The sequence below is a fragment of the Sciurus carolinensis genome, chromosome 3 (genome assembly GCF_902686445.1).
Source record: "Sciurus carolinensis chromosome 3, mSciCar1.2, whole genome shotgun sequence".
Lineage (NCBI taxonomy): Eukaryota > Metazoa > Chordata > Mammalia > Rodentia > Sciuridae > Sciurus > Sciurus carolinensis.
In genome coordinates, this window is record NC_062215.1 from 23742061 (window position 1) to 23767945 (window position 25885).

At 36.7% G+C, this 25885-nt stretch overlaps 1 protein-coding gene and 1 non-coding gene across 3 annotated transcripts in view; one reads left to right on the top strand and one right to left on the bottom strand.

The window, feature by feature from the left end:
- Window positions 1-230: 230 nt before the first annotated feature.
- Window positions 231-25885, top strand: part of Npepps (aminopeptidase puromycin sensitive) — an 87776-nt gene continuing 62121 nt past the window's right edge. Inside the window, exons 1-2 of one of the 2 annotated variants that reach the window (XM_047545515.1) lie at window positions 231-627; window positions 13275-13359. In XM_047545515.1, coding sequence (XP_047401471.1) covers window positions 367-627; window positions 13275-13359 — 346 coding nt within the window. In that variant the 5' untranslated portion in view covers window positions 231-366. Of the gene's footprint in view, window positions 628-13274; window positions 13360-16175; window positions 16305-25885 lie in introns of those variants that run through there. The other variant, XM_047545517.1, reaches the window with a different exon arrangement.
- Window positions 21669-21742, bottom strand: Trnad-guc (transfer RNA aspartic acid (anticodon GUC)). Its single transcript has one exon. It is a non-coding gene; the product is annotated as a tRNA-Asp (tRNA).

Here is a 25885-nt window from a genome sequence, read left to right on the forward strand (position 1 = left end):
CAGGCGCTGACAGGTGCAGCGCCTGCAGTAGCCTCCTCGCTCTCCCGCCCCACCAGCCGCGCCCTCGCCGCCCCGCCCCCTGCCCCAGCGCGCGTGCACACGCGGGGACGCGCCCGATTGGCGGGACCGCGCACGCAGCCGCCGCTGCCACCTCCCTCCCTCCCTTCCTCCCTCCCTCTTTGCGGGCCCTCCTCCCCTTCCCTCCCCTCCGCCCCCTTCCCCGTAGGCAGCCAGCCCGCCCGCCCGCCCGCCTGCCCGCCCGCCCGCACTGCCGCCCTGCCGGCCCCTGGCTCTCCGGCTGGATCTCTCCCCCGCCCCCCAGGCTCCCCCGGTGGCTCTCCTCAGGCGGTCGCCCGCGCTCGGTGGATGTGGCTGGCAGCCGCCGCCCCCTCCCTCGCTCGCCGCCTGCTCTTCCTCGGCCCTCCGCCTCCTCCCCTCCTCCTTCTCCTCCTCAGCCGCTCCTCTCGCCGCCGCCGCCGCCTCCACAGCCTGGGCCTCGCCGCGATGCCGGAGAAGAGGCCCTTCGAGCGGCTGCCCGCCGATGTCTCCCCCATCAACTACAGCCTTTGCCTCAAGCCCGATTTGCTGGACTTCACCTTCGAGGGCAAGCTGGAGGCCGCCGCCCAGGTACGGCGACCCTCGGGCGCCGGGGGCGAGCTGCCGGGCCAGCAGTTAGGCCGCGCCCGCGGTCTGGACTAGGGGCCCGACCGGAGGGCGGGTGGGCCTCGGCGCCCCGGGACCGGGGTTGGGAGGCTACTCTGGCGCGGGCGCGCCCCTTTGGGCGGCCGCAGGGCGCCGGGGTCGGCGTGCTCTGCCCTGCTGGGCTGGGGCCGGGGCCGCGCTGCGGGAGCCCGCGGGAGCGGGCGGCCTGGCCGGTGCGCCCCTCCCGGGCGAGCACACCTGTGTGGGGCACCCCCACACCAACCCTTCCGGGCTTGGTAGTGTTCTGAAAGAGGCTGAAGGAGCTTGGGGAGGCGGGAGGGGTCGTGGGAGTCCCCGCTCAGCTTAGCCTCCTGACTCAGTTCTTTTCTTTGGTTGTCCCTACACCCTATGGGGAATAGATTAGAAGGGGCGGTCATCTGGGACGCCGGCCGCTGCGCTGGAGCCGAGGAGGGGAGTTTCTAGAAGGGGGGAGAGAGTGGAACGAGAATGTTAATCCCAGGCAGCCTCGCTGAGTTCTCCCCGCCTGCTCCAGCCCAAGGGGCTGGGTTTCCAAGATGATCCGCCCCCTCCCCCTTCCCCTCAAGTGACAGTGCAGCAGTGACTTTGTTCTCTCCTAACCTCTAGAGAGGCTGCGGGAGGACCCCCTCTCCGCGTTTCCTTCTATTTTCCTTGCTTTGCAACCTTTGAGTCCGGTGGATTTATTGCTACAGTGATGGTTGCTTAGCAGTACCCTCCTCTAAAAGAAACTCTTAGTTTCAGCATACCACTGGTGAAAATATTCCATTACTCTTCATTGCAGTTTTTGGTGAATCATATTCCCCTCCCTCCTCCCGCAGCATTATCTGAACTATTGTTTGAGTTTGGAGACCATTGATATAGATGCCCTACAAAAGGTTCTGAACAATAGACATTTATGATAGATACCATGTTACATGATGTGTTATATGAAGTCTGCAATAAAAAGTGGTAGATGTTTAATAGCTATTTGTAAAAGAATGGTGGTAAATATGTTTCTTTTCTTTTCCACCAAGAGGGGGTGGATGGTGGTGGAATCAGTAGGCCTCAACCTGAAATAACAGGGTGTGTGTAGCAATGAAATAAAAGAAATGTTGAACTAGTACTGGAATGAATTGAAAGTTGGCAGTCGTCTTTAAAAGCCAAGAGGGCAGGATACTCACTTTGAAAATATGTCTACAAGCACAGAATTTAAAGGTGTACTATTAGATGTGGGGCTCTGGTTTTTGAAAGGCTGAGGGTTCTAGTGTTTGACTGCATTAAAAGGCACTGTTTATCTCTGTGAAAGTCAGATGATTTAAAATTTTTCCATTAAGAATATGAATCAGAATGAGTGCATCTTGGTCTAAATTAGGATTTGAGAGGGCTATTTGGGAGACTGGTTTAAGCCAAGTGACTAGAGTGTTTGATATATGTTGGCAGGGGGCAGATGGGAGGGATTGTAAACAGTAGTGTGTCTTGTGACTTGGCAAACCTTCCGCAGAGGGACCTGACCATGGATGAGTTCGCTTTATGTGTGTGAAAAGACTAACTTTTAAAAAGTAATTTGTTTCTGTTTCTTTTTCTTATTCAATTTTTTTTTTTTTTTTTTTTAATTCCTTCTTTTTTTGCTGTGCTAGGGATGGGACCCAGGGCCTGGCTTATGCTGGGCAAGTGCTCTATCATTGAGCTATGCCCAGAGCCTGTAATTTGTTTTTTATCCCATTAGTTGGCATAGTGGGTTTATAATTTTGGGAGGTATACATACTTAGGAAAATACTGTTAGGAGAAAATAGTATAGATTTTAAAATAATTATTCATTAAGAGGTGAATTTTATTGATGTGTTGGATGGAACAACAAGCAGTGACCTGCTCCTTCTTACCCCCTTTCTATTTCTCTAGAGATGTGAAATGTGTGAAAGACTGGTTTTTGTTGTTAAGGAAGCATTTGGCAGTATTTTAGGTATTAGCGGGGACTTGTTAATTTTTGAAAAAATTTTTATAGATAGGGTCTTGCTATGTTATCCAGGCTGGCCTCGAACTTGCCATCCTCCTGCCTCAGTCTTCTGAGGTGCTGGTATTACAGGATTGTGCCACCATGTCAGCTGATTTGTTACTTTGATATTAAGAAATAAATGGGGACTAGGGTTGTAGCTCAGTGGTAGAGTGCTCACCTAGCACATGAGAGGCACTGGGTTGGATCCTCAGCACCACATAAAAATAAATATATAAAATAAAGGTATTTTGTTCAAATACAACTAAAAAATTTTTTAAAAAGAAATAAATGTGGGGGCTGGGGTTGTGGCTCAGTGGTATAACATTTGCCTAGCATGTGTGAGGCACTGAGTTCGATTCTCAGCACCACATGTAAGTAAATGAATAAAATAAAGGTCTATTAACATCTAAAAAAATTAAAAAAAAAGAAATAAATGGATCTTTGTGGTACCATAAACTTCAAAAATTAAAAAAAAAATTCTGTTCAAGATAGGTGGCAACACAAAGATGGCGTGATAATGAATTTAACAGGTTTATTAAAGAATGATTGGACTTTTTATAAGTACCTATTGATATATTTCAGAGTGTAAAAATGGAGTTAATATTAGTAAGACGTAACTAGAAGCATTTATTAGTGTTTTTGAAATCCCTGACTTGAATAAACTTTTAATTGTGGCATTAGGTGGTATCTTATGGTGCAAATCTAAATTATTGACAGTATTCCTATTTCTAGAAATCCAGATTTATAACTGGTATCAGGTCAGTTTTCTAACAGTTGGAATCATATTACACAAAGTATGGAGTTGCTTGGTTGCTTTTGTTGCAAAATTTTGTGATAAGACCAGAGTATTTGTACAGGTTACACATTAGAAACTTAGTGGATTTTTAACCTGGTCTGGGGTGTGGACTCAAGAAGGTGAAAAAAATTAGTGTGCAATAATTTAAAAATTAATTGTCTTTCCCATAGGCAAACGTGGTCTAATTCTGCAGGTTTTGAAAATCTGTGATTCATAGGCTTAAGAGAAATTTCTGGCTACTTAGACCAGTAATTTCTGTAGACCTGCAATTCATTTAATTTTATTTTCTCTCCCCTTCCTAAATTTATATTATTTGAGAGCAGAGGACTTTTGTAGATATTTTAAATTCCTTTTTTAAAAAATGTTTTTAGTTGTAAATGGACACAATACCTTTATTTATTTTTATGTGGTGCTGAGAATTGAACCCAGTACCGTACACAGTACACATGGGAGGCAAATGCTCTACCCTTGAGCCCCAGTCCCAGCCCGATATTTTAAATTCTGATTCTCACTTTTTATGGTCAGTTAGTTAAAATGGTTACAGGTATGTATGAGTATGTCTGTAATTCCTGGGTACATTTATAGTGTTTGGTACAATAATGGAATTTTCTCTTATGGAAATATTTTATCTGTGTCAGAGAAATTAACTTAATCCATCAAGGCCAGAAATCAGGATATACTGGTCAATCTCTGACCTCCATCATCAAAATATTCATGTTGGGGATGACTAAATTGGTACTTAGAAGAGAGTTTTGTTTGGCAGACTAAAAACTTGGCACCTAAATGGGTGTTATCGTCAACTCTGTGTTATGAAATTTCTGGCCAAATTTTGTATGTTTTCTAGGCAATCATTGGCGAAGTTTTTAATTTTTTTAAAAAAGATAAAATTAATAATTTGTTAGTATTATGCCAGACCACTAAATGGTATTAAATTAAATTTGAGGGGTTGAGGGTGTAGCTTAGTAGTAGAGTAAATGCTTTTGAATCCCTAAATTTAAAAAAAAAATCTATTAATTAAATTTGGAAGATTGGTGATAAGAAATTGAATTTATTCAAATTTTTTGTTCAGTTTTTCTCTTTGTCCTCTTTCCCTCCCTCCCTCCCTCTTTCCTTCCTTCCTTCTCTCTCTCTCTCTTTCTTTCTTCCTCTCTCTCTTTCTTTTTTTCCAGTACTGAAAATTAACACAGGGCTTTTCACATACTAGGCAAGTGTTGTATCACTGAGGTATACACCCAGCCTATTCAGTTTTTTTGAAATGTATCTGTGAGAAAAGAATAAGAATCTGTTTCATATGTTAAGCTTTGTTTAATATCTAGCCTTGGATTCTGTAGTGAATTTTTCATATAACCTAAGTCTACCCTTTGAGACTCTTAGATTGTAAAATAAAATTATTGATTTGGATGGAAATAGTTCTAAAATATATTGTCTTTTTTGGCCTTATAATTCTTCATAATCTTGGTTTCTGATTTTTCTTTCCTTTTTTATTTTTAAAATATGGACATCATTTTGAACATCCATTATTGGTGCTAGAATACTATAGAAATTATAAAATTATAAAACTATAAAAATTACCTCAAACTATGCATTATAATTTATTAGTTTAATAATATCTGTTCTTTAAAGTTGTTTTGTTTTCCTTGCTGCTATTACTTCTTGCTGCTTATTGTACCTGTTACTGCCTATTGTATAATTATTCCTTCTTCTATTTTACTGAACTTGAGCTGAAGAGGTCTGTGTAACCAGATAAACAAACTTGTTTGAGCTTAAAAATGTTTCCAACAGAGTTTGATGAATTCTGGGTAAAGGATATGAGCTTTATTGCATGGACTTTGTATCTTCTATTCTGGCTTTGTATCCAGGCTTTTTTTTTTTTTTTTTTTTTTAACTTCCTGGTTCTGGATAATTGATATTGTCTAATACAACCTGGATAAATGTGGTCTTGTGTAGTAAATTATCTATGAAGCTTCTCTGAACTTTGCCACATAAATGAGCCTATTCTAATTGTAAAGTAAATCTTATTCTAATCTGTACATGAGTCAGTGACAAAGGACTCAGCCTTCTGATAGCTGTTTTGTTGATAACTAAGATGAGCTCTCCAGATTTTAGAGATTTTATATTGAACATCATATAAGTATGTGGTTTATTTAGTCATTTGTAGTCTCTTTAAAATTTTATTTTAAATAAGGAACTATTTTAGAAATACAGAAATGTAATCTACCACCCAGATACAATGTTTTGCCCCATTTACTTAAGACTGTGCTTTTGGGGAAACAAAATGTCACGGATACCACTAAAACCCATTTCTGTATCTTCCCATCCTGAAAAATAACTGCTATCTTAAGATAGGTTCATATTATTTCTATGTATAGTTTTAAACTTTATTGCATATGTAAGTAGCTACAAAATATAAATACCAATATTCTGTGTGATTCAGAAATTTACCTTTAGTGTTACTTCTGTTTGACCTTCTTCTGTTTATTCTTTTTAATGTCACTTTTGTTAGAAAACTTGGCTCAATTTGAGTTTACCTATTATTTGCTTCTTACTGAAATTTTAGCACTATTCCACCAAGGAAATAGTTACTACCAAATTTTAACAGTGCAGTTACTTAAATTAGGCAAGGTGACTCAGGCTTTCTACTGATTGGTATTTGGAATTGTCACATTGGATATTTTTCTCTCTCTCTCTCTCTCTTTTTTTTTTTTTTTTTTTTTTGTGGTACTGGGGATTGACCCAGGGGTGCTCTCCCACTTAGCTACATCCATCCCCAGCCACCCCTCCCACCCCCGTTGTTTGTTTTTTTGGTACCTGGGATTGAACTCAAGGGCACTTTACCACTGAGCCACATCTCCAGTCCTAGTTTGTATTTTATTTAGAGACAGGGTCTCACTGATTTGCTTAGCACCTCACCATTGCTGAGGCTAGCTTTGAACTAGCAATCTTCCTGTTTTAGCCTCCCGAGCTGCTGGGATTACAGGCGTGGGCCACTGCACCTGGCTCATTCCCAGCCCTTTTAAAATCTTTTTCTCACTAAATTGCCCAGGCTGGCCTTCAACTTTTGATCCTCCTGCCTCAGCCTCTTAAATTGCTGTGCCATGGTTTCTGGCTGGAGATTTTATTATCTTTGGACTTTGGCAATCAGAAAACAAAACAAAACCCAACAATAACAACAAAAACCTCTTGAGTCTTACTTTACTATAGTGATTGTAGTAAAGGCTCATTAAGGAAAATTTGTCTCAGATTACTGCCTCCCTAGCTCATAGGAAACTTCCATTGTGAAATTGTTACCAAAGGTCACGCTTTAGTATAGTCATTACTTAGTGTGTGCTTCAGTTGAAGTACATTCTGTATAGGAGACAAAGTTACTTAACCCTGGGGTTGAAACAAAGGATATAGTAGCATTCTACCTTTTAATAGTATCAGATGGAATAATTGAAAATGAGCTTGTTATCAATACAGTTTATATGCCAATTATAATATTTTATTTCTATTTTAAACTTGGAAACTGAAGATTTTAGTGCTATGATTCACTTCAATTATTACCTGTTATTTATTTATTTTGGTACCAGGGATTGAACTCAATGGTGCTTAATCACTGAGCACATAAACTTATGTCCATGTGGATTTTTTTTTTTTTTTTTTTTTTTAAACCAGGGATTGAACCCAGCGGCGCTTAATCACTGAGCCACATCAGTAGTCCTTTTTATTTTTTATTTTGAGACAGGGTCTTGCTGAGTTGCTGAGGCTGGCCTGGAAATTGTGATCTTCCTATCTCAGCCTCTTGAGTTGCTGGAATTACAAGTGTGTGCCACTGTACCTTGGCTTCCACATGGATTTTTAAAATTACTTTCCTTGGGTAGTACATACATGCCAATATCCATTCTAGTTTCTATATTATTCTGATCAGGTACTTTATAAACTATTAAGTGAATGCTGTTACATGATATGAGAACATATTTAATCTGTCTGTGTTACTAACATCTATTAAGTGATTCCTATGTATCTGTAAGTGCTAACACAAGCACTTTGCATAGATTATCCCTTTTTTGGTTAGCATTTTAAATCAGTGCATCTCCAATCTGGGTATAATATAACTTAAAATTCAAGTTGAGTTCTGTTTTTAAGTACTTTTGTCTTTTGACTCTTCCCTTCCACTCTTCCAAAAATGTCAGTATCCTGGAAAAAAATTAGTAGCTATTAAGTAACAGTTTAATTCATTAGTATAAACAGGTAGGTTTTTTCCTAAACATAAGAGGAATTGGAATGCATTTGTAATTGAATGTTGTGCTCTGCGCCTTTCTAAAGTACTCATTTTTTTTTTTTTTTTTTTGGGCGGGGGGTGGGTAATTATCAGGGATTGAACTCAGGGACACAACCACTGAACCACATCTCTACCTCTATTTTGCTTTTTAATAAGAAACAGGGTCTCATGGAATTGCTTAGCATCTTCCTTTTTGCTGAAGCTGACTTTAAACTCCGAATCCTACCTCCTCAGCCTTCCTCACTACTGGGAGTACAGGAGTGTGCCACCAAGCTCCGCCAAAGTACACAGACATTTTTAAAACTTTCTTCTCAGAATGGTTTCAGTAGTAGTGTGCCAGTTGTAATTTGGCAAATGTAATGTTGTAAAGGTGTCTGGACATTGGTAGATTAACTGCTTGGTTACCATTAAAATTCATTGTAGAAGTTGATAGATGACAATGTGGTTGCCTAGATAAGGATTAAGACCAGTAACCAAACCATTGTTACTCTGTTGGCGTAAACCTTAAATTCTGAAAGATCTTTATTCATTTTGCCTTTTGGAGCAAATCTAAATAAGCACTTCATTTTTCTCTTGGTTTCTGAAATTTTAAAGTCAATTTAAGATTTTTTAAAAAAATTTTTAAGATTTTTTTTCAGATTGTCAGGATTTAACTGTATTGGCTCAAGGATGTTGTACTACTAGAAATAGATTGGCAAACACCTAATTTGCAGAAGGATTTTGGTATTGAATTAAGTCTTTGCCTTAACTCTTCAATTTCTATTTATCCTCAGTGGTTAATTGCCTCATTATTCAGTGAACGATTGCTTGGGTATTAAAAATACAACTTAGTTCACATCATACTAAAACCAATGAAAATGTAAACACTAGCAGCATGGACCTAAATAAAGCAAAATCTGAATATTAAAAAAATTTTAAAGATTTTTTTTATATTTAAATTTAAGTCAATTAAATTTTTTTTTTTTTTTTTTTTAATCCAAATGTAGTGCCAGAAATGACCAGTTTGGCATAAAGGCTTTAGTGCTGTTTGGGTATATTCTCGTGAAATATACAGTGTGAAGGAATATGGCCACTTAGTAAAAAAACTAAATGCCGAAGAAAATTTACTGGATGCTGTGTTGTACACTGTGATCCCAGTGACTTGGGAGGCTGAGGCAGGAGGATCGTGAGTTCAAAGCCAGCCTCAGCAACTTAGCAAGACCCTATCTTAAAAAAAAAAAAAAAAAAGAGAAAAGAAAAAAAAAGAAAGATTTATGAGAAGGATTCCCTCCTCCCCTTGTGGATTGAACCCAAGGCTGTGGGCATGGTAAGCATATGGTCTACCACTGAGCCACACCCCCAGCCCAGATTTTTTTTTCTGGTGATATTGGAGATTGAACCCAGTGGTACTTTACTACTGTCCATTCCCAGCCCTCTTTATTTTTTGAGACAGTTTCTCACTAAGTTGCCCAGGCGGACCTTGAACTTGTATCTTCTTGCCTTAGTGTCCCCAGTGGCTAGAATTACAGGTGTGTACTATTGTGCCTCACTCCAGATTTTTTAAATAAGCCAAAGTAGTTTCACATGTTAGAGATTTTTTGTTGTTGTTCATTTATTTATATGCAGTGCTGAGAATTGAACCCAGTGCCTCACACATGCTAGGCAAGCGTTCTACCACTGAGCCACAACCCCAGTCCTCCATGTGTTAGAGATTTTGATAGCCTGTTACAGGCTTAATAACATTATCTATTATTTATTTTGTTTAGTGGATTAGGGATTGAAAGCAGGCCTTGCAAATGCTATACAAGCACTCTACCACTGAACTATGTCCCTAGCTCTTATCTGTGATTTAGACTAGGAAATTTTAGTTTATACTTTATCATGTTTAAATATGTATTGGTTATGAATAAAATGAGTACTCATAAGCATAGCCTTTACATACAAATATCATATTACTCCAGTGTCTTTACCTGGTTCTGTGGTTCATTCAGTAGTATAAGAACTTTGTTGATGTACATACAGGTTTTTGTTTGGTCTACACATTGTTTTATGAAATTTTTAAATTAGTTGTCATCAATTAAAAATGGGAAGATTGCATATGAAATCTGAATTTGTGACTTTACTTTTTATTTATTTTTTAATTATAAGATCTCGCAACCCTAAGTCTGCTTTTCACCATAGCAAAATTGGTTGGCTTCAGGAAATAACTACCTCCTCCTTGCTTTAAGGGGTTAAGAGATTATGTATAGCTTCCATGTGGCCAGCTCTACTCACCAGCCTGGCTGGCCCCTGTAGGTGTATGTTTGTGATTTTTTTTTCCATATTATAGGTTTACTTCCAAACTGAAAAATGGGCAAGGGTTTATTTATTTATTTTAGTGCTGGGGCTCAAACTCAGTGTTCTATGCATACTAGGTACAAGTTTTTTATTATTATTATTTTTTGTAGTTCTGGGGATTGAACCCAGATGGTGTATACACTGAGCCACAGATCCCCAACCCCTTTTCTTTCTTTTTTGAGACAGGGTCTGGCCAAGTTGCCCATGCTGCCCTAGAACTTTGAAACCTGCCTTTGCCTCCCAAGTTGCTGGGATTGCAGGTTTTTAACACCATGCCCCGCTTCCAATGTTAGAAGTAATTAGGAAATTTCTAATTAAAACAATAGTGGGAAACCATTTAATACAGATCAGATTGTGAGAAATTTTTAAGTTTAAGAAGATGCTGAAAAGTGGAATTTCTTGCTCATTAGGAATATAAGTTGATACCACTTAAAGGATAATTTGGCAAATCTTGGTAAAGTTGAGGATATGTGTCCTGAAACCCAGAAAGGCCACATTTAGGCTTCTTTCCCTAGGATAATTATTCCATTGTACATGAGAAAACATGGACCATGATATTTATTGTAATACTGTTTTCTTCAAACAAACAAATATCATTTAAACAAAAAATTGGAAACAGCCTTACTTCCTTCCTTTAGGGAGGGATTGGATAAATAACTGGTTTATTAAAAAAATGGAATTTTATGTAGGCATTAAAAATTAATGAATTAGGACTAAAGTTGTGACCCTGGTAGAGCGCTTGCTTAGCACATGTGAGGCACTGGGTTTGATCCTCAGCACCACATAAAAATAAATATATAAAGGTATTGTGTCCATCTACAACTAAAATTTTTTAAAAAGATTAATGAATTAGGGCTGGGGTTGTAGCTGCATGGTAGAACACTTGCCTAGCATGTGTAAGGCACTGGGTTCGATTCTCAGCACCACATATAAATGAATGAATAAAATAAAGGGTCTACCAACATCCAAAAAATATTTTACAAATTAATGAATTACATTAGTGTCTATTAACATTATCTGTCTCTAATATAATATTAAATGATTTAGGCATGGTGGCACATGCTTGTAATTCCAGCTGCTTGGGAGAGTGAGGCAGGAAGATTACAAGTTCAAGACTAACCTCAGCAACTTAGTGAGACCCTGCATCAAAATGAAAACTTAAAGAGGCTGGAGATGTAGCTCAGTGGTAAAGCTCCCCTGAGTTCAATTCCAATATGTGTATGTGTGGTGGGCGGGGGGGTGTTAAATGAAAAAAGCAGGTGTGAAAGGTTGTAAGATTGTACACATTTTGATACCATTTATGTAAAATTAAAGAAAATTGTTTCCAGATCCTTATATATGTGTATTTAAAGTACAAAAACATACTTGGGAAAGAGATACATTAGCCTTAGAATAGTAGTATCTTTAGGGAATGAGGAAAATGGAATGGATTTTTCATATATCTGTTCAGTAGTCCATCCTTGTACATGGGGGACATGTTCCAGGATCCTTAGTGGATGCCTGAAACCACAGGGCTTTCTACACACACACACACACACACACACACACACACACACACACACTGTTTTTCCCCCATATGCCCTACAGTGTTGCCACATGGTACCAGAGTTAAACTGTCCATGGTTAATGCCTAGGTACCTCCTTAGTATCACTACTCTTGCATCGTGGGGCAATTGTGAAGTTAAATAATGGCAATATTTGAATACAAACACTTCCATAACTCGGTAGTCAATCTGATAACCTAGACTAGCTTCTAAGTAAGTCTCTAACCATGGTAGTGTGTACAGCCTGGTGTTGATGGTCAAAGTACTGATTCCCAGGAAGGACAGAGTGAGATTTTATTATGTGAAGATAGGCAATTTAAAACTTCAAGAATTGTTATTTCTGGAATTTTCAGACTGCCAGGTAACCATGGACAAAGGTGGATACTCTATATTTTGGTTGTTTTGGATCAGAAGCAAATAGGACAATCTTTTTTTTTTTTTAGATTTTTTTTATTCGTTTTTTGGTTATAGATGGACAGAATGCCTTTATTTTATCTGTTTACTTTTGTGTGGTGGCTAAGGATTGAACCCAGTCAGTGCCTCTCACATGCTACACTGAGCTACAGTCCCAGCCCCAAATAAGACAATCTTTTTTTTTTTTTTTTTTGCTGTGCTGGGGATTGAACCCAGGACCTTGTGCTTGTGAGGCAAGCACTCTCCCAACTGAGTTATATCCCCAGCCCCCAAATAAGACAATCTTAAAAGTCAAGTTTATCTTGGTCATGGGCATTAGTGTCCATTACATTTTGGAATAGTGTTTCTTTGGGAAAAGAAAACTTCGAAGAGGCTTTTATGAAGTTTTGACATTATAATATATGATGTCTATTCTCAAAGAAGATGACCTGCTGGGTTTGATGTGTAGGTTAAAATATGTAATTTACAATATGTAAAAAAGTTTCCTAATTTAAAAATTTTTTGAAATTAAAATTTAATCAAAATTGTTCAAAATTGCAGTTTAGGGATGAAAGATGCTTTTATTTGGTTATTAGCTAGATGTTTAAATGGTGTGAAATAATCAAACATTTATTAATAATAAATGTTATTGAAACATTTGGGGCTGGGGTTGTGGCTCAGTGGTGGAGTGCTTGCCTAGCATGTGTGAGGCCCTGGGTTCCATCATCAGCACCACATAAAAATAAAAAATACAGGTATTGTGTCCACCTACAACTAAAAAAAAAAGAAACATTTGGAGCTGGGTGTGGTGGCACCCACCTGAAATCTCAGTGACTCAGAAGGCTTGAGGCAGGAAGATTGGGAGTTCAAGGCCAGCATTTAGTGAGGCCCAACCTACAACTAAAAAAAAAAGAAACATTTGGAGCTGGGTGTGGTGGCACCCACCTGAAATCTCAGTGACTCAGGAGGCTGAGGCAGGAAGATTGGGAGTTCAAGGCCAGCATTTAGTGAGGCCCTAAGCAGCTTCGTGAGACTGTGCCTCAAAATAAACATTAAAAAGGACTGGGAATGTACTCAGTGATTAAGCACCCCTGGGTTCAATCCCCAGTACAAAAAACAAAACAAAAAATATAACTTGAAAATAATGAATTGTATTAATTAATTATATTTCTACCTTTTGATGCATAAATACTAGTCTAGGTTTAGTTATATCTGAATTTAAAAAAATTACCTGTGATATTAGTCCAAAGTGAAGATTTACATTTACTAATATAGGCTGGTTTTGATTGTGGATTTTTCTTTTCCCCTTAGGTGAGACAGGCGACCAATCAGATTGTGATGAATTGTGCTGATATTGACATTATTACAGCTTCGTATGCACCAGAAGGTGATGAAGGTAAAAGCTGTTTTTCATTTAATTTGGTGTGTGTGTGTATACATGTGATACACACTTTCAGGTTAAGATGTCAATGTTCATTACTTTAAAAATAGAAAAATTCTTAATCTGGGAGCTGTGGCACATGTTTATGATCCCAGTTACTTGGGAGACTGAGGCAGGAGGATTGTTATTTTGAGGCCATCCTGGGCAGTGAAACGCTGTCTCAAAATAAAAAGGGCTGGAGATGTGGCTCAGTAGTAGAGCACCCATGGATTCAATCCTCAGTACCACACATAGACATACACACACAGAGACAAGAAAAGGATATTTTTTAGATGTTTTTGGGAAAAAAAAAAAAAACAAAAAAAACCAAATAAACAAAAGATGTTTACAGGAAATATTTGAATAATATAATCTTTTTATTTTAAATAACTTTATTTTTATATGGTGCTGAGGATTGAATCCAGTGCCTCACACATGCCAGGCAAGTGCTCTACCACCACGCCACAACCCCAGCCCAGAATAGTATAATCTTCTTATGAGATAAAAGAAATGTCACAACTTAAATTCTGCTTTAAGCATTAACTCAGTTTGTGACTATAAGAAAATCAAATTTTCATAAGTGTAAAATGAATTTAACAACATGCATAGTAAAACTGATGAGTTTTTAAAATTAAGTACTTTGAACATGAAAGTTTCATCAAAGGAGCTTAGTTTATATGTGTTTTTCTACTCCTTCACAACTATAGATTACATTGAGATAATGTCTTACTTATATAATTAAGAGAAAAAATACTTGCTTTATGAGAACAAATTTGAAGGCTAGAAGGCTAGATGACAGGATTAGTTTTTTGGGGAAGAATATGTTAAAATGAAGCGTGGCATAGAGTGTGAAAACTATTAGCATCTTTAACACGAGAACTATTTTAGATCTTGAATTTCAACAAGGATATAATCAGTTTGAGGCTTAAATCTTATTCCCACATAGGCTTCATTTTTAAAAGATGTCAAGTTTGATATAAACTTATACAAATACATTAATATTGGAGCTGAATTGCCTTTTACTTTTGACTTTACCTTGGCATTTCTTATCATAATGATTCATTGGTTACTCTGAGACTTCCTCTTCTCATTTGACATAAAATAAGTTAAAAATTTGATCTTTTAATTTGCATTTTGTATTGCTATTTCCTTTCTCCTTTACCTGTTGAAAAGAAGCATACAAGTTTTATTCTAAGACCTGGCCAAAAAAAATTATCATTATTATTTCTTTTGGTGGTACTAAGGATTGATCCAGGGGGCTTGTATCACTGAGGTACATTCCCAGCCCTTTTTATTTTTTATTTTGAGACAGGGTCTTTTTAAGTTGTCCAGGCTGGCCTGGAATTCACAAACCTCTTGACTCAGCCTCTCAAGTAGATTATGGGGTTATAGGCATAAGGTACCTTGCCTGGCCCTGGCAACATTATGTTATGAATTTTCCTTAAATTATCTTGTCCACAGAAAGTTGAAGTAGTAGCAGTCCTTTGTGCATACTATTGCCATGGATATGTTATTTTCAGTTGATTGTGAATGTGAACTGCCATGGTTTTAAGTTTAAAGTAACACATACTTTAGACGCACTTGAGTGAGTGCCAATTTCTTAAAAATTATATGGTAAATGAAGGGATTATTTAATTTTAACTGAAGAAAAATGGAGACACTTCATCTAGGTATATCAAGGCAAGCTTTCTTTGTTATAGGTAGAGAATATTTAAATTCAATGTAGGGTTTTAAAGTGGTGCCCAGTTTACGTATCAGTAAATCCAGTAAAATAAATGTGCAACCTTCAGCTGACATGGTTTCAGCTTGGTTTGTTTTTTTTTTATTTTCCTCTACTAAAAAGCCAGGAAAGAATTCAGAGGACATAAATTTTGAGTATGCATAAGGTATGCATAACTGAATGGTGCTAAATTTATTAAGTTCCATTTCTTAAGGAAGTTGAGTTTGTGTTCTCTAAGTGAATTAAGAGAAATATATACACTTGTAGAAAATGAAAGGATTTGGAGACAGATTCAAATAAAACATGAAGCTTTTTTAGGCACATAAAGTATTTTCAGAAGTAGGTAAGGTACCTGTCTTATCCCTTCTCTCCTATACAACAGGAAAAACCTGAATTCACATGGAAACCCATTTAGTTTTAGAGTGTAAGAAAATGGGAAATGGTATTAATTTGGTATTTTAAAATTTGTGTCAGCAACAGGGATGAATTTGGCCTTCTGTACAAGCGTGCATGTGCGCGCGCGCACACACACAGAAATCTTAATTTTGCCCTTGGACATATTAGCACTTTGTGATTTTTTACTTTCTGGGAGAATATAATACGTTACTTCTTCAAAATTAGCAGTTATGAGTTTTCAGTGCCAGCTCTTTCCTGAGATGTATGTTGATGACAGGAAAATAAATGAGTCAATAAAACAGACATCATTATTTGTTCAGCTTATCACATCTAGTACCCATTAATACTTACATTGCCTTCTGTAAGATTGATTTTGATATTTGCAGCCGCTAAATCTGTTGTTTTAAGGTAAAATCAGAAAATTCTTTGAAGGCATAAAATTGTTGCTTCTTTGTGTGAGTTTTTAATGGGTGTAAAAAGACCACCTGGTGATATATGCAGTAATCCTGAAAGACCTGTTGGCATGTGTCTCTTTAAACTAAGGCACTGTCTTTTAATAATTAATAAAAAAAAAAAAAACCTATTTGAGATCCTACTTTGTAATTTAAAAAAAATGAGAAATCAGTAAGAAAAACGGCTGAAAACTGTTTTTTTACTGTTCTGCACTTCAAGGGTTGGTGAAATCACTAGCATTTAAACCAGTGCAAGGAATGTACCTCCCTACACAGTGCAGGGATTAGTATTGCCATCAGCTTCTGCAAGAGAAATACGAAACTCTTGAGTGCCTGAACTCAGGTCCTAACAGGTAAAGAGTCTTTTAATTTATCATTAATAGATGACTTTGAGTGTAACTACATAGAAAATTATCACTTGAAAGTTTTATACCAACTTTTCCCTGTCAGGTATATGTTTGTAGAATTAGCTGTATAAGAAAACATTTTCCATTTGTGACATAACATTTCATATAAAATTCTAATACATAGTTTCAAGTCTGCTAGCATCACTTTGGTTTATCTATATAAAGCATGCAAATTTTAATATTTGTTCTCAAATTGTGATTGCATATTTGTATGCATGTGAGTGTGTGCATTTGTTTAATGAAATGAGATAGCTTATAAATATTGCCAAATAGTAATAATTTCAGAGCAAAACTATTAATTTGATAAAAAGGAATGGTTCTTCATGTTTGATCATAAGTCTTCATCCAATTCTTAGTAATATCTATCCTGTTATACAATTGTGTGTAACTAACTAGTAACATTAATTAACCACCATCTCTTTTCATTTGACTTATTTAATGTCATTCTGAAAAGACGTGTAACCCTCACAACAAAGACTGAAAGAGAAGAAAAAATATAAATTTTTAATGCAAATATATTAAATATATTTTAGAATTTCATAAAGAAATTTTAAATGAAAGAACTCTAAGTATAATTTCAGTTCTAAAAATAATAATATAGATTAGAACCAGAGTTCTTGGGCAGAGAAGTAAGTAACAAGAATGAATGAATTATGAATGAATTGGGCTGATTTAGGAAAATTAATGATGGAACAGAGGCTGAACCAAAGAGGGAATGTTTCATATAAATAACATTCAAAAAAAAAAAAAAAAAACCCAAAAACTTTTCTGGCCAAATAAAACATTTTTTGTGAGCTATTTTGAGTTCTGTTGAATTGATACTGCTAAAGAATGATTCTAGGAAAGTGGTGTATTTTGCATCTTCTTTTTAACTTGAACCTAAAGACAAAACTTGAGCATAATCATCTCATTGAACAGAGGAAAAACCTTTATGAGAGTTTTATAGGCTTTTTTTGTTTTTTAATTTTTTGTTCTTTTAATTTTTCATTTTATTTTATTTTTATTTTTACTTTTTAATTTTTTTTAGATTCTTAGTCTTTTAATGAAAATGTATAATATGCCATATTATCGTGAAATATGTTGAGTTTGTGTGTACTCCATTGATACACGTGGTTTTTTTTTTTTGTGGTGCTGGGGACTGAACACAGCCTCATGTGTGCTAGAAAAGGCTCTCCCATGTAACTACATCCCCAGCCCATACATGCTTTTAAAAGATTCAGAATCTAGCACAATCTTTGTTTTTTGGTAGCTTTTAGAAGGTTGTTTGTTGTTGTTGTTTTTGGTGCTGGAGTTTAAACCCAGTGTTCTAGGCAAATGTTCCACTACTAAGGTACACCCTATGCTACTATTAGAGGCCTTCTTTCTGAGATCTTGTTTTTATTAATTAGTGAACACTTTTTTGTCTCAAGTTTATTCACGATTCCTTAGTGTATGAAGTTTTGGAAATTTGAGTGTAAAGTTTTTGCTGTTGCTGTACTGAAGAATGGGTAAATTTATGAACAAACCACCCACCATTTCAGGGTACATTGAGGAACCAAATATTTTCCAAATTCTTTTTTCCAAATTCTATTTTTTTGAATTAAGTGGTTGTTTTATTTTTAATTAACAAACAAATTTTTGGAGCAATTTTTAGGTTCACAGCAAAATTGAACAGAAAGTACAAAGTTCCCATATAACCCTTGTTCCCATATACTCACAGCCTCCCTCACTGTCCTGCATCAGAGTGTATATTTGTTAATAACAAATGACCCTATGTTGAAATGTCATTATCACTGTAAGTCCATAGTTTATATTATAATTCGTTCTTGGTGTTGTACAATCTAGGGTTTATGTATGTGTGTGATGAGAGATATCTACCATTATGGTATTGTACGGAATAGTTTCACTGGCCTAAAAATCCTCTGCCTTGCCAGATGTGGTAGTGTACACCTGTAATCCCAGACCATTGGGAGTTTGAGGCAGAAGATTTCGAGTTCTGTGCCAGCCTCAGCAACTTAGCAAGACCTTGTCTCAAAAAAAAAAAAAAAAAAAAAAAAGAACTGGGGTCGTAGCTCAGCACCCCTGGGTTCAATTCCCAGTACAAAAAAAAAAAAGCAAAACAACAAAATTTCTGCCCTACGTATTCATCATTCCCCATTAACCACTTATCTTATTACTGTGGTCATAGTTTTTGCCTTTTATGTAATATGTAGTTGGAATCATATAGTATGTAGCCTTTCAGATTGACTTCTTTCAATTTACTAATGTGCATTGAAGTTTTATTTTATCCATGTCTTTTCACAGCTTATTAACTCATTTCATTTTAGTGCTAAATAATATTCCATTTTCTGTATGTACCAATTTATCCATTTACCTACAAGGACATCTTGATAGCTTTCAAGTTTTGGGAAGTATTAATAAAGCTGCTACAGATACACATGTGTAGGTTTTTGTTTGATCTTAAGTTTTAGTGCATACCAAGAAGTGAGATTTCTGGATCATATGGTAGGAGTATGTTTAGTTTTGTAAGAAATTGCCACGCTGTCTTCCCAAGTGGCTTTACTGTTCTGTGTTCTGACCAGCAGTGAAAGAGTTCCTGTTGTTCTACATCCTCAGTAGCATTTGGTGGTGTTAATGTTGTGGGTTTTGTCTTTCTAATAGGTGTGTATTGGTATCTAATTATTATTTTAATTTGCATTTTTCTGGTAACATATGATATGGAACATCTTTTCATAGGCTTATTTGTCATCTCTAGGTCTTCTTTGTTGAGGTGTCTATCTACTTATGTTTTCTGGCTCTTTTTTTCCCTCTTTTTGGAATCCTGGGAATTGAACCCAGTATTTTAATTTTTAATTTTAAAATTTTGTTTATTTTTATTTTGTGTGTGTGTGTGTGTGTGTGTATTTTTAAGTTGTCAGTGGGCCTTTTTTTATTTATTTATATGTGGTGCTGAGAATTGAACCCAGTGCCTCACACATGCTAGGCAAGTGCTCTACCGTTGAGCTACAACCCCAGCCCCCCTATCTCTTTTTAAAATTTTATTTTGAGACAGAGTCTCACTAAGTTGCTCAGGCTGGCTTCTAACTTGTAATCCTCTTTCCTCAGCCTGGAGAGTAGCTGGGATTATAAATATGTGCCATTGTACCTGTTTCCCTATTTTTTTGAGACCAGGTCTTGCTATGTTTCCCAGGCTGGCCTTGAACTCATGATCTTCCTGCCTCAATCTCCTGAGGAACTGGGATTATAGGCATATGCTACTATACCCCAGTAGAAGTTTTTAGTTTTGATGAAGTCTAGCTTATCAGTTATTCTTTCATAGATAATCCTGTGGTGTGATATATCTAAAAAGTCATCACTAGCAATTACAAGTTAGTCTGGGTAATTTATTGAGACCCTGTCTCAAAATAAAAGGAACTGGGGGTATAGTTTCGTGGTAGAACACTCCTGAGTTCAGTTAGCTCAGTAGTAGTAGAGTGTTTGCCTAGCATGTTCAAGGTCCTAGTTCAATCTCCACTAAAAAGAAAGCCATTACTATACTCAAAGTGGCCTAGATTGTCTGCTTTTTGTCTTTTGTGAGTTTTTAATATTTTATGGTTTATATTTGGGTCTTTTATTCATTTTGAGATAATTTTTGTGAAGTATGTAAGCTCTGGGTCCAGATTTTTTTTTTTTAATTTGCATGTGGATGTCCAGTTGTTCTAACATGATTTTTGTTGAAGGGACTGACTTTTCTTTCTTTTTTTTTTTTTTTGGGTGCTGGGGATCGAACCCAGGGCCGTGTGCTTGCAAGGCAAGCACTCTACCAACTGAGCTATCTCCCCAGCCCCCGGGACTGGCTTTTCGATATTATATTGCCTTTAGGGCTGGGAATATAGCTCAGTTTGTAGAGTGCTTGCCTTGGAAGCACAAGGTCCTGGGTTCAATTCCCAGCACCAAAAAAAAAAAAAAAGAAAGAAAAAGATATTATATTGCCTTTGCTTCTTGTCAAAGATCGTTGACTCTGTTTGTGTGGGTCTATTTCTGGGCTCTCTGGTCTAATTTGTTTGTCTAATTTACTAATATCACATTGTCTTAATATTTATAGCTTTGTAGTAGGTCTTAAAGTTGGGTGGTATCAGTCCTTTGACTGTTCTTCAATATTATGTTGATTCTTCTGTGTCTTTTGCCTCTTCATGTAAACTTCCGAGTCACTTTGTCCAAATCTGCAAAATAATTCACTGGGATTTTGGTTAAGTGAGTTGAATTTATATATCAAATTTGGAAGAAATGATATATTGATACTGAGTCTTTTGTCTACAAATGTGGACTGTTTCTCCACTTACTTAGTTGTTTGATTTCTTTCACCAGAGGCTTGAACTTTTCTTCATGTAGATCTCATTTATATTTTGTTACTTATTTATTTTACTATTTATTTTTTTGGTAGTGGAACTTGAACACCCAGTGACCCTTTACCCCTGAGCTACATCCCCAGTTCTTTCTCTTTATTTTTTATTTTGAGAGAGTGTCTTGCTACGTTGCCCAGGCTGGCCTTGAATTTGTGATCCTCCTTCCTCAGACTCCTGAGTTGCTGAGATTAAAGGTGTGCACCACCACACCTGGCAAAGTATTCCACTATGTAACACTGCTAATATAAATAGTATTTTGTGTGTGTGTGTGTGTGTGTGTGTGTGTGTGTGTATAAAAGCCTATACAAATGCATTATTGCTATTATTATTTTAAGCAAACTGTTTTGTTAGATCCATTAAGAAAAATAAAAATGTTTTAATTTTATTTTTGTTTATTATTTTTCTACTCTTTATATAGATTTCTGAATAACTTAATTTCTGAGTTAGATAATTTTACTTCTTACTGTAGAATTTCTTTTAATGTTTTTTGCAAGGTAGGTCTACTGGCAACACATTCCCCCAGTCTTTGCTTATTTGAGAATGTATTTTTCATTTTTAAGGATAATTTCACAGGATTCTAGACTGGAAGGGTCTTTATTCCTTAGCATTGTAAATCATTCTACTCATTTCTTTTTGATCACCTTTGAGCAGAAATCAGATATAATCCTTGGTTTTGCATCCCTCTAGGAAAGGTGTTAAGCCCTCTGGCTTCTTTTAAAGATTTTCTTTAACTCTTTGATTTCTCTGAAGTTTGAATATGATATGTCTGTGTGTAGTATTTGTTTTTATTTTACTTTTTTGACATTCATCCTTCTTGGTGTTCTTTGAGTTACTTTGATCTGTGGTTTGATATCTGGCATTAATTTGGAGAAACTGTCATTATTGCTTTAGATATCGTTTCTCTCTCTTTTTTCTTTTTTTCTTTCTTTCTTTTTCTTTTTTTTTTTTTTTGTGCTGGGGATTGAACCCAGGGCCTTGTGCTTGACAGGCAAGCACTCTACCAACTGAGCTACATCCCCAGCCCCTTTTTTCTTTTTCTAGTATTTCCTTTATGTGGGAATAATTGTCTTAAAGTTCTTGCTTATTCAGTTTTTCTGTTCCCACCCTCACCCCTCTCCAGTTTGGAAAGTTTCTATTGTCATATCCTCAAGCTTGGAAATTCATTTCTTAGCTGTGTCCATTCTTTAGTGAGTTCATCAAGGCATTCTTCATTTCTGTCACAATGTTTTTATTTTTTAATTTTTGTGGTACTGTGGATTAGACTCAGGAGCTTTACCTCTGAGCAACATCCCAGCCCTTTTAATTTTTTTATTTTAAGACAGAGTCTTGCTAAATTGTTGAGACTAGTCTTGAATTTGTGATCCTACTGCCTTAGTCTTTTGTCATTACAGGCGTATACCACCATATCTGGCTTGTTTTTTAATTAACTTTTTTCTGATTCTGGAGATTGAACTCAGAACTTTGGATGACTAGATTACTCTACCCCTGAGCTACACTACAGGCCCTTTTTAAATTTTTTTATTTTGAACAGGGTTTTGCTTAGTTGCCTAGGTTTGCTTCAAATTTGTAGTCTTTCTGCCTCAGCCTGTAGATAGCTTGGATTATAGTCAAGTGCCAGAGGTGCTTGACTTGTTACAATGTTTTTGATTTCTTATACTCCTTTTTGATTCTCTCTTAGAATTTCCATCTCTCTGCTTATGTTTTCCATCCATCATTGTGTGTTATCTGCTTTTTCCAGTAAAACCCTTAATATATTAATCACTGTTTTAAAAAATTCCTGGTCTGATAATTCCATCATTCCTGCCACGTCTGACTGTGGTGTTTGTTCAGTCTCTTCAAATTGTGTTTTTTACCTTTTAGTATACCCTGTAAATTTTTTGTTGAAAGATGGACATGATATACTTGATCCAAGGAATTTCAGCAAATAGGACTTTAGCTTTGTAGTGGTGAGGCATACAGGGAGGGAAAGCATTATGTATTCCCATGACTGGTCCCAGATTTTTGGCGAACCTGGACTTTAAATCTCACCAAGCCTGCTCAGATTTATTCCCCTCTTAGGTGGGACAGGATGACAGAATTTCTCTTCCCACATGAGGAAGGCTAGTGGGGTTGAATTTGGATATTTCCCTTCTCCCAGGTAGGTTAAACTCTGATAAAACCCCACCAGGTTAAGCTCTGGTAAAGTAATTTCCCTAGAGGGCAAGCCTGTATAATTATGCATTGCTTACAGACAGAATACATTCTGAGAAATGCTTTGTTAGGCAATTTCATTATTATGGAAATATTATAGAGTGTACTTACACAAACCTAGATAGTATAGCTTACTATATTCCTAAGCTATGTGGTATGGCTTATTTAAGAAAAAAAAAAAAAAAGAAAAAAGACTTTTCACTTTTTTAAAACAATTTTTAGTTATAGATGGACACAATACCTTTATTTTATTTACTTACTTTAATGTGGTGCTGAGGATCAAACCCAGTGTTTCACATGTGCTAGGCAAGCACTCTATCACTCACTGAGTTACAACCCCAGCCCTGACTTTTCACTTTTTAAGCCTTTTTATTACAAACTAAGACAAACACTACTATCACTGTTGTTCGCCTGCACATCTTGTTCCATTGAGAGATCTTTGGGGCAGTAATTCATGGAGCTGTCATCTACTATGTTAACAGTTCCCTTTTCTGGATGATAGGGTACGTTATCTTTTATGATTAAGTATATATAAGATTAAGTATACATACTTATATAAATTAAGCATATAGTTATGCATTGCTTAAAGACAGTGCATTCTGAGAAATGTTTTGTTTGCATGTATATACATATATATGCATATATATAAATTTTTCCCCTTTTTTCTGTACTAGGTATTGAACCCAAGACCTTGAACATGTTAGGCAAGTGCTCTACCTCTGAGCTATATGCCCAGCCTTAAGTATATTCTTTTTAATTTATTTTCTTTTTTTAATGCTATTCTTAGTACATTATATATTCTTAGTATATAACATTGTCCAGAAATCATACATTTCACTTTATAGTAGATGCTTCTGTGTTGAAAAATATTTTGCATGGGCTGGGGATATAGCTCAGTTGGTAGAGTGCCTGCCTCGCACACACAAGGCCCTGGGTTCAATCCCCAGCACTGCAAAAAAAAAAAAAATTTTTTTTTTTGCATGAGCCAGGCACAGTGGTGAACACCTGTAACACCACCTACCTGGGAGGATGAGGCAGGAGGATATCAAGTTTGAGATCAGCCTTGGTTACTTAACAAGATCCAGTCTCAGAAATGTGGTGGGTGGAGGGCTGGGTGTATAACTCAGTGGTAAAGATAGATCACTTGCCTAGCATGCATAAGGTCCTGGGTTCAATCCCTAGTACTACCAAAAAAAAAAAAAAAGGAAGGAAGGAACCAATGCACATGCACATATTTTGTTTATTAATTCTAACTTGTACTTTTAAAAAAATGTTCCAATATTGGAATGCATTGTATGATTGATTACCCGCATGGTTAAGTTGGCTGCATTTTTATTTCCTTGTTAAAGGTGTATAAAATATTGGTAAACATTACAGTTGTTGGGAATTTGGGTGAAATTAAATATGAAAGCATACACCTTTCTTTGGTTTTTGAAGGAAACCATTAGGATCTGAAAAATGTTTATCTTACTTAAAAATACAAAACCATTTAAAGTATTCAGTAAACACCCATTTCCTTCAAATTGTGTTTGCAACAGCTTATTTCCTCTATTCCATAAAACAGATTTCTCAAAACTTTTATTAGCAAGAACCTTTTTGGTTACACTTTTTATTTATTTTATTTTTATTTTTTTGTGCTGGGGATCAAACCGAGGACCTTGTGCGCGCTAGGCAAGTGCTCTACCATGAAGTGCTTCAACCCTTTTCTTTTCTGTTTTTATATTTGTTCTGAAAATGTTTGTTTTTATTTATTTATTTTTATTTTTTATTTTTTTTTTTTTTGGGTGCTGGGGATCAAACCCAGGGCCTTGTACTTACAAGGCAAGCATTCTACTGACTGAGCTTCTCCCCAGCCCCCTGTTTTTATTTTTGAAGAATAATTTTGTTGACTGTAACTTTTAAAGTTTGTAGTTATTTTCTTTCAACCCATAAAGCTGTTCCATTGTTTTCTGGCTTCCATCCTTTATCTTTGGAAAGACCTTAGTTGTACAGATGCTCCTTGACTTAATGATGCTGTAACATTCTGCTGAACACATCATAAATTGAAAATATTCTAAATAAAAAATGCATTTAACATACCTAACCTACCAAAGACTGTCATAGCCTAGCAACACAGTACTCTGGAGTATGGGTTGTTACCCTTGTGATTGAGTGGCTGACTTGAGCTATTACTATTCACTGTGGCTACCTAGCTTCTGCAGAGAATATTGTATTACATATTGCTAGCCAGAAAAAGATCAATATTCAAAATTCTAAGTATATTTTCTATGGAATACCTATATTTTCACATTATTGTATCATGAAATCATAAGTTGGGGATTGTCAGTATTCTTATTATTGTTCTCTTGAAGGTGTGAGGTCTTTTCTGTAGGTCTCCTGACTCCAGCTTTGAGGTATACTTAATGTACAATAAACTGCACATATTTGAAGTATACAGTTTGATGAGTTTTTTTCTACCTCTTGGTACTGGCGCTTTAGCACTAAGCTACATCCCCAGACCTTTATTTTTTTTTTTGACACAGAGTCTTGCTAAGTTGCTTAGGGCCTCACTAAGTTGCTGAGGCAGTCCTTGGACTTCTTATCCTCCTACCTTAGCCTCCTGAGCCTCTGGAGGCATGCGCTACTACATCCGGCTAATGAGGTGTTTTTTTGTTTTTTTTTTTTTTTTTTAATTTTCTGTAGTTGTAGATAGGGCAGAATGCCTTTCTTTTATTTATCTTATGTGGTGCTAAGAATTGAACCCAGCACCACATGTGCTAGGCAAGTGTTCTGCCACTGAGCTCTAGCCCCAGCCCCTGCTGATGAGTATTGAGATATATGCATACACATGTGGAACTATCCTCACAAATAAAATGATGAAGATAGCTAGGTGCATGGTATGCACCTATAATTCCAGCTCTCAGGAGTCTGAGGCAGGAGGATTGCTTGAGACCAGCTGAGTACCATAGTGAGATCCTGTGTTCCTGTGTAAGC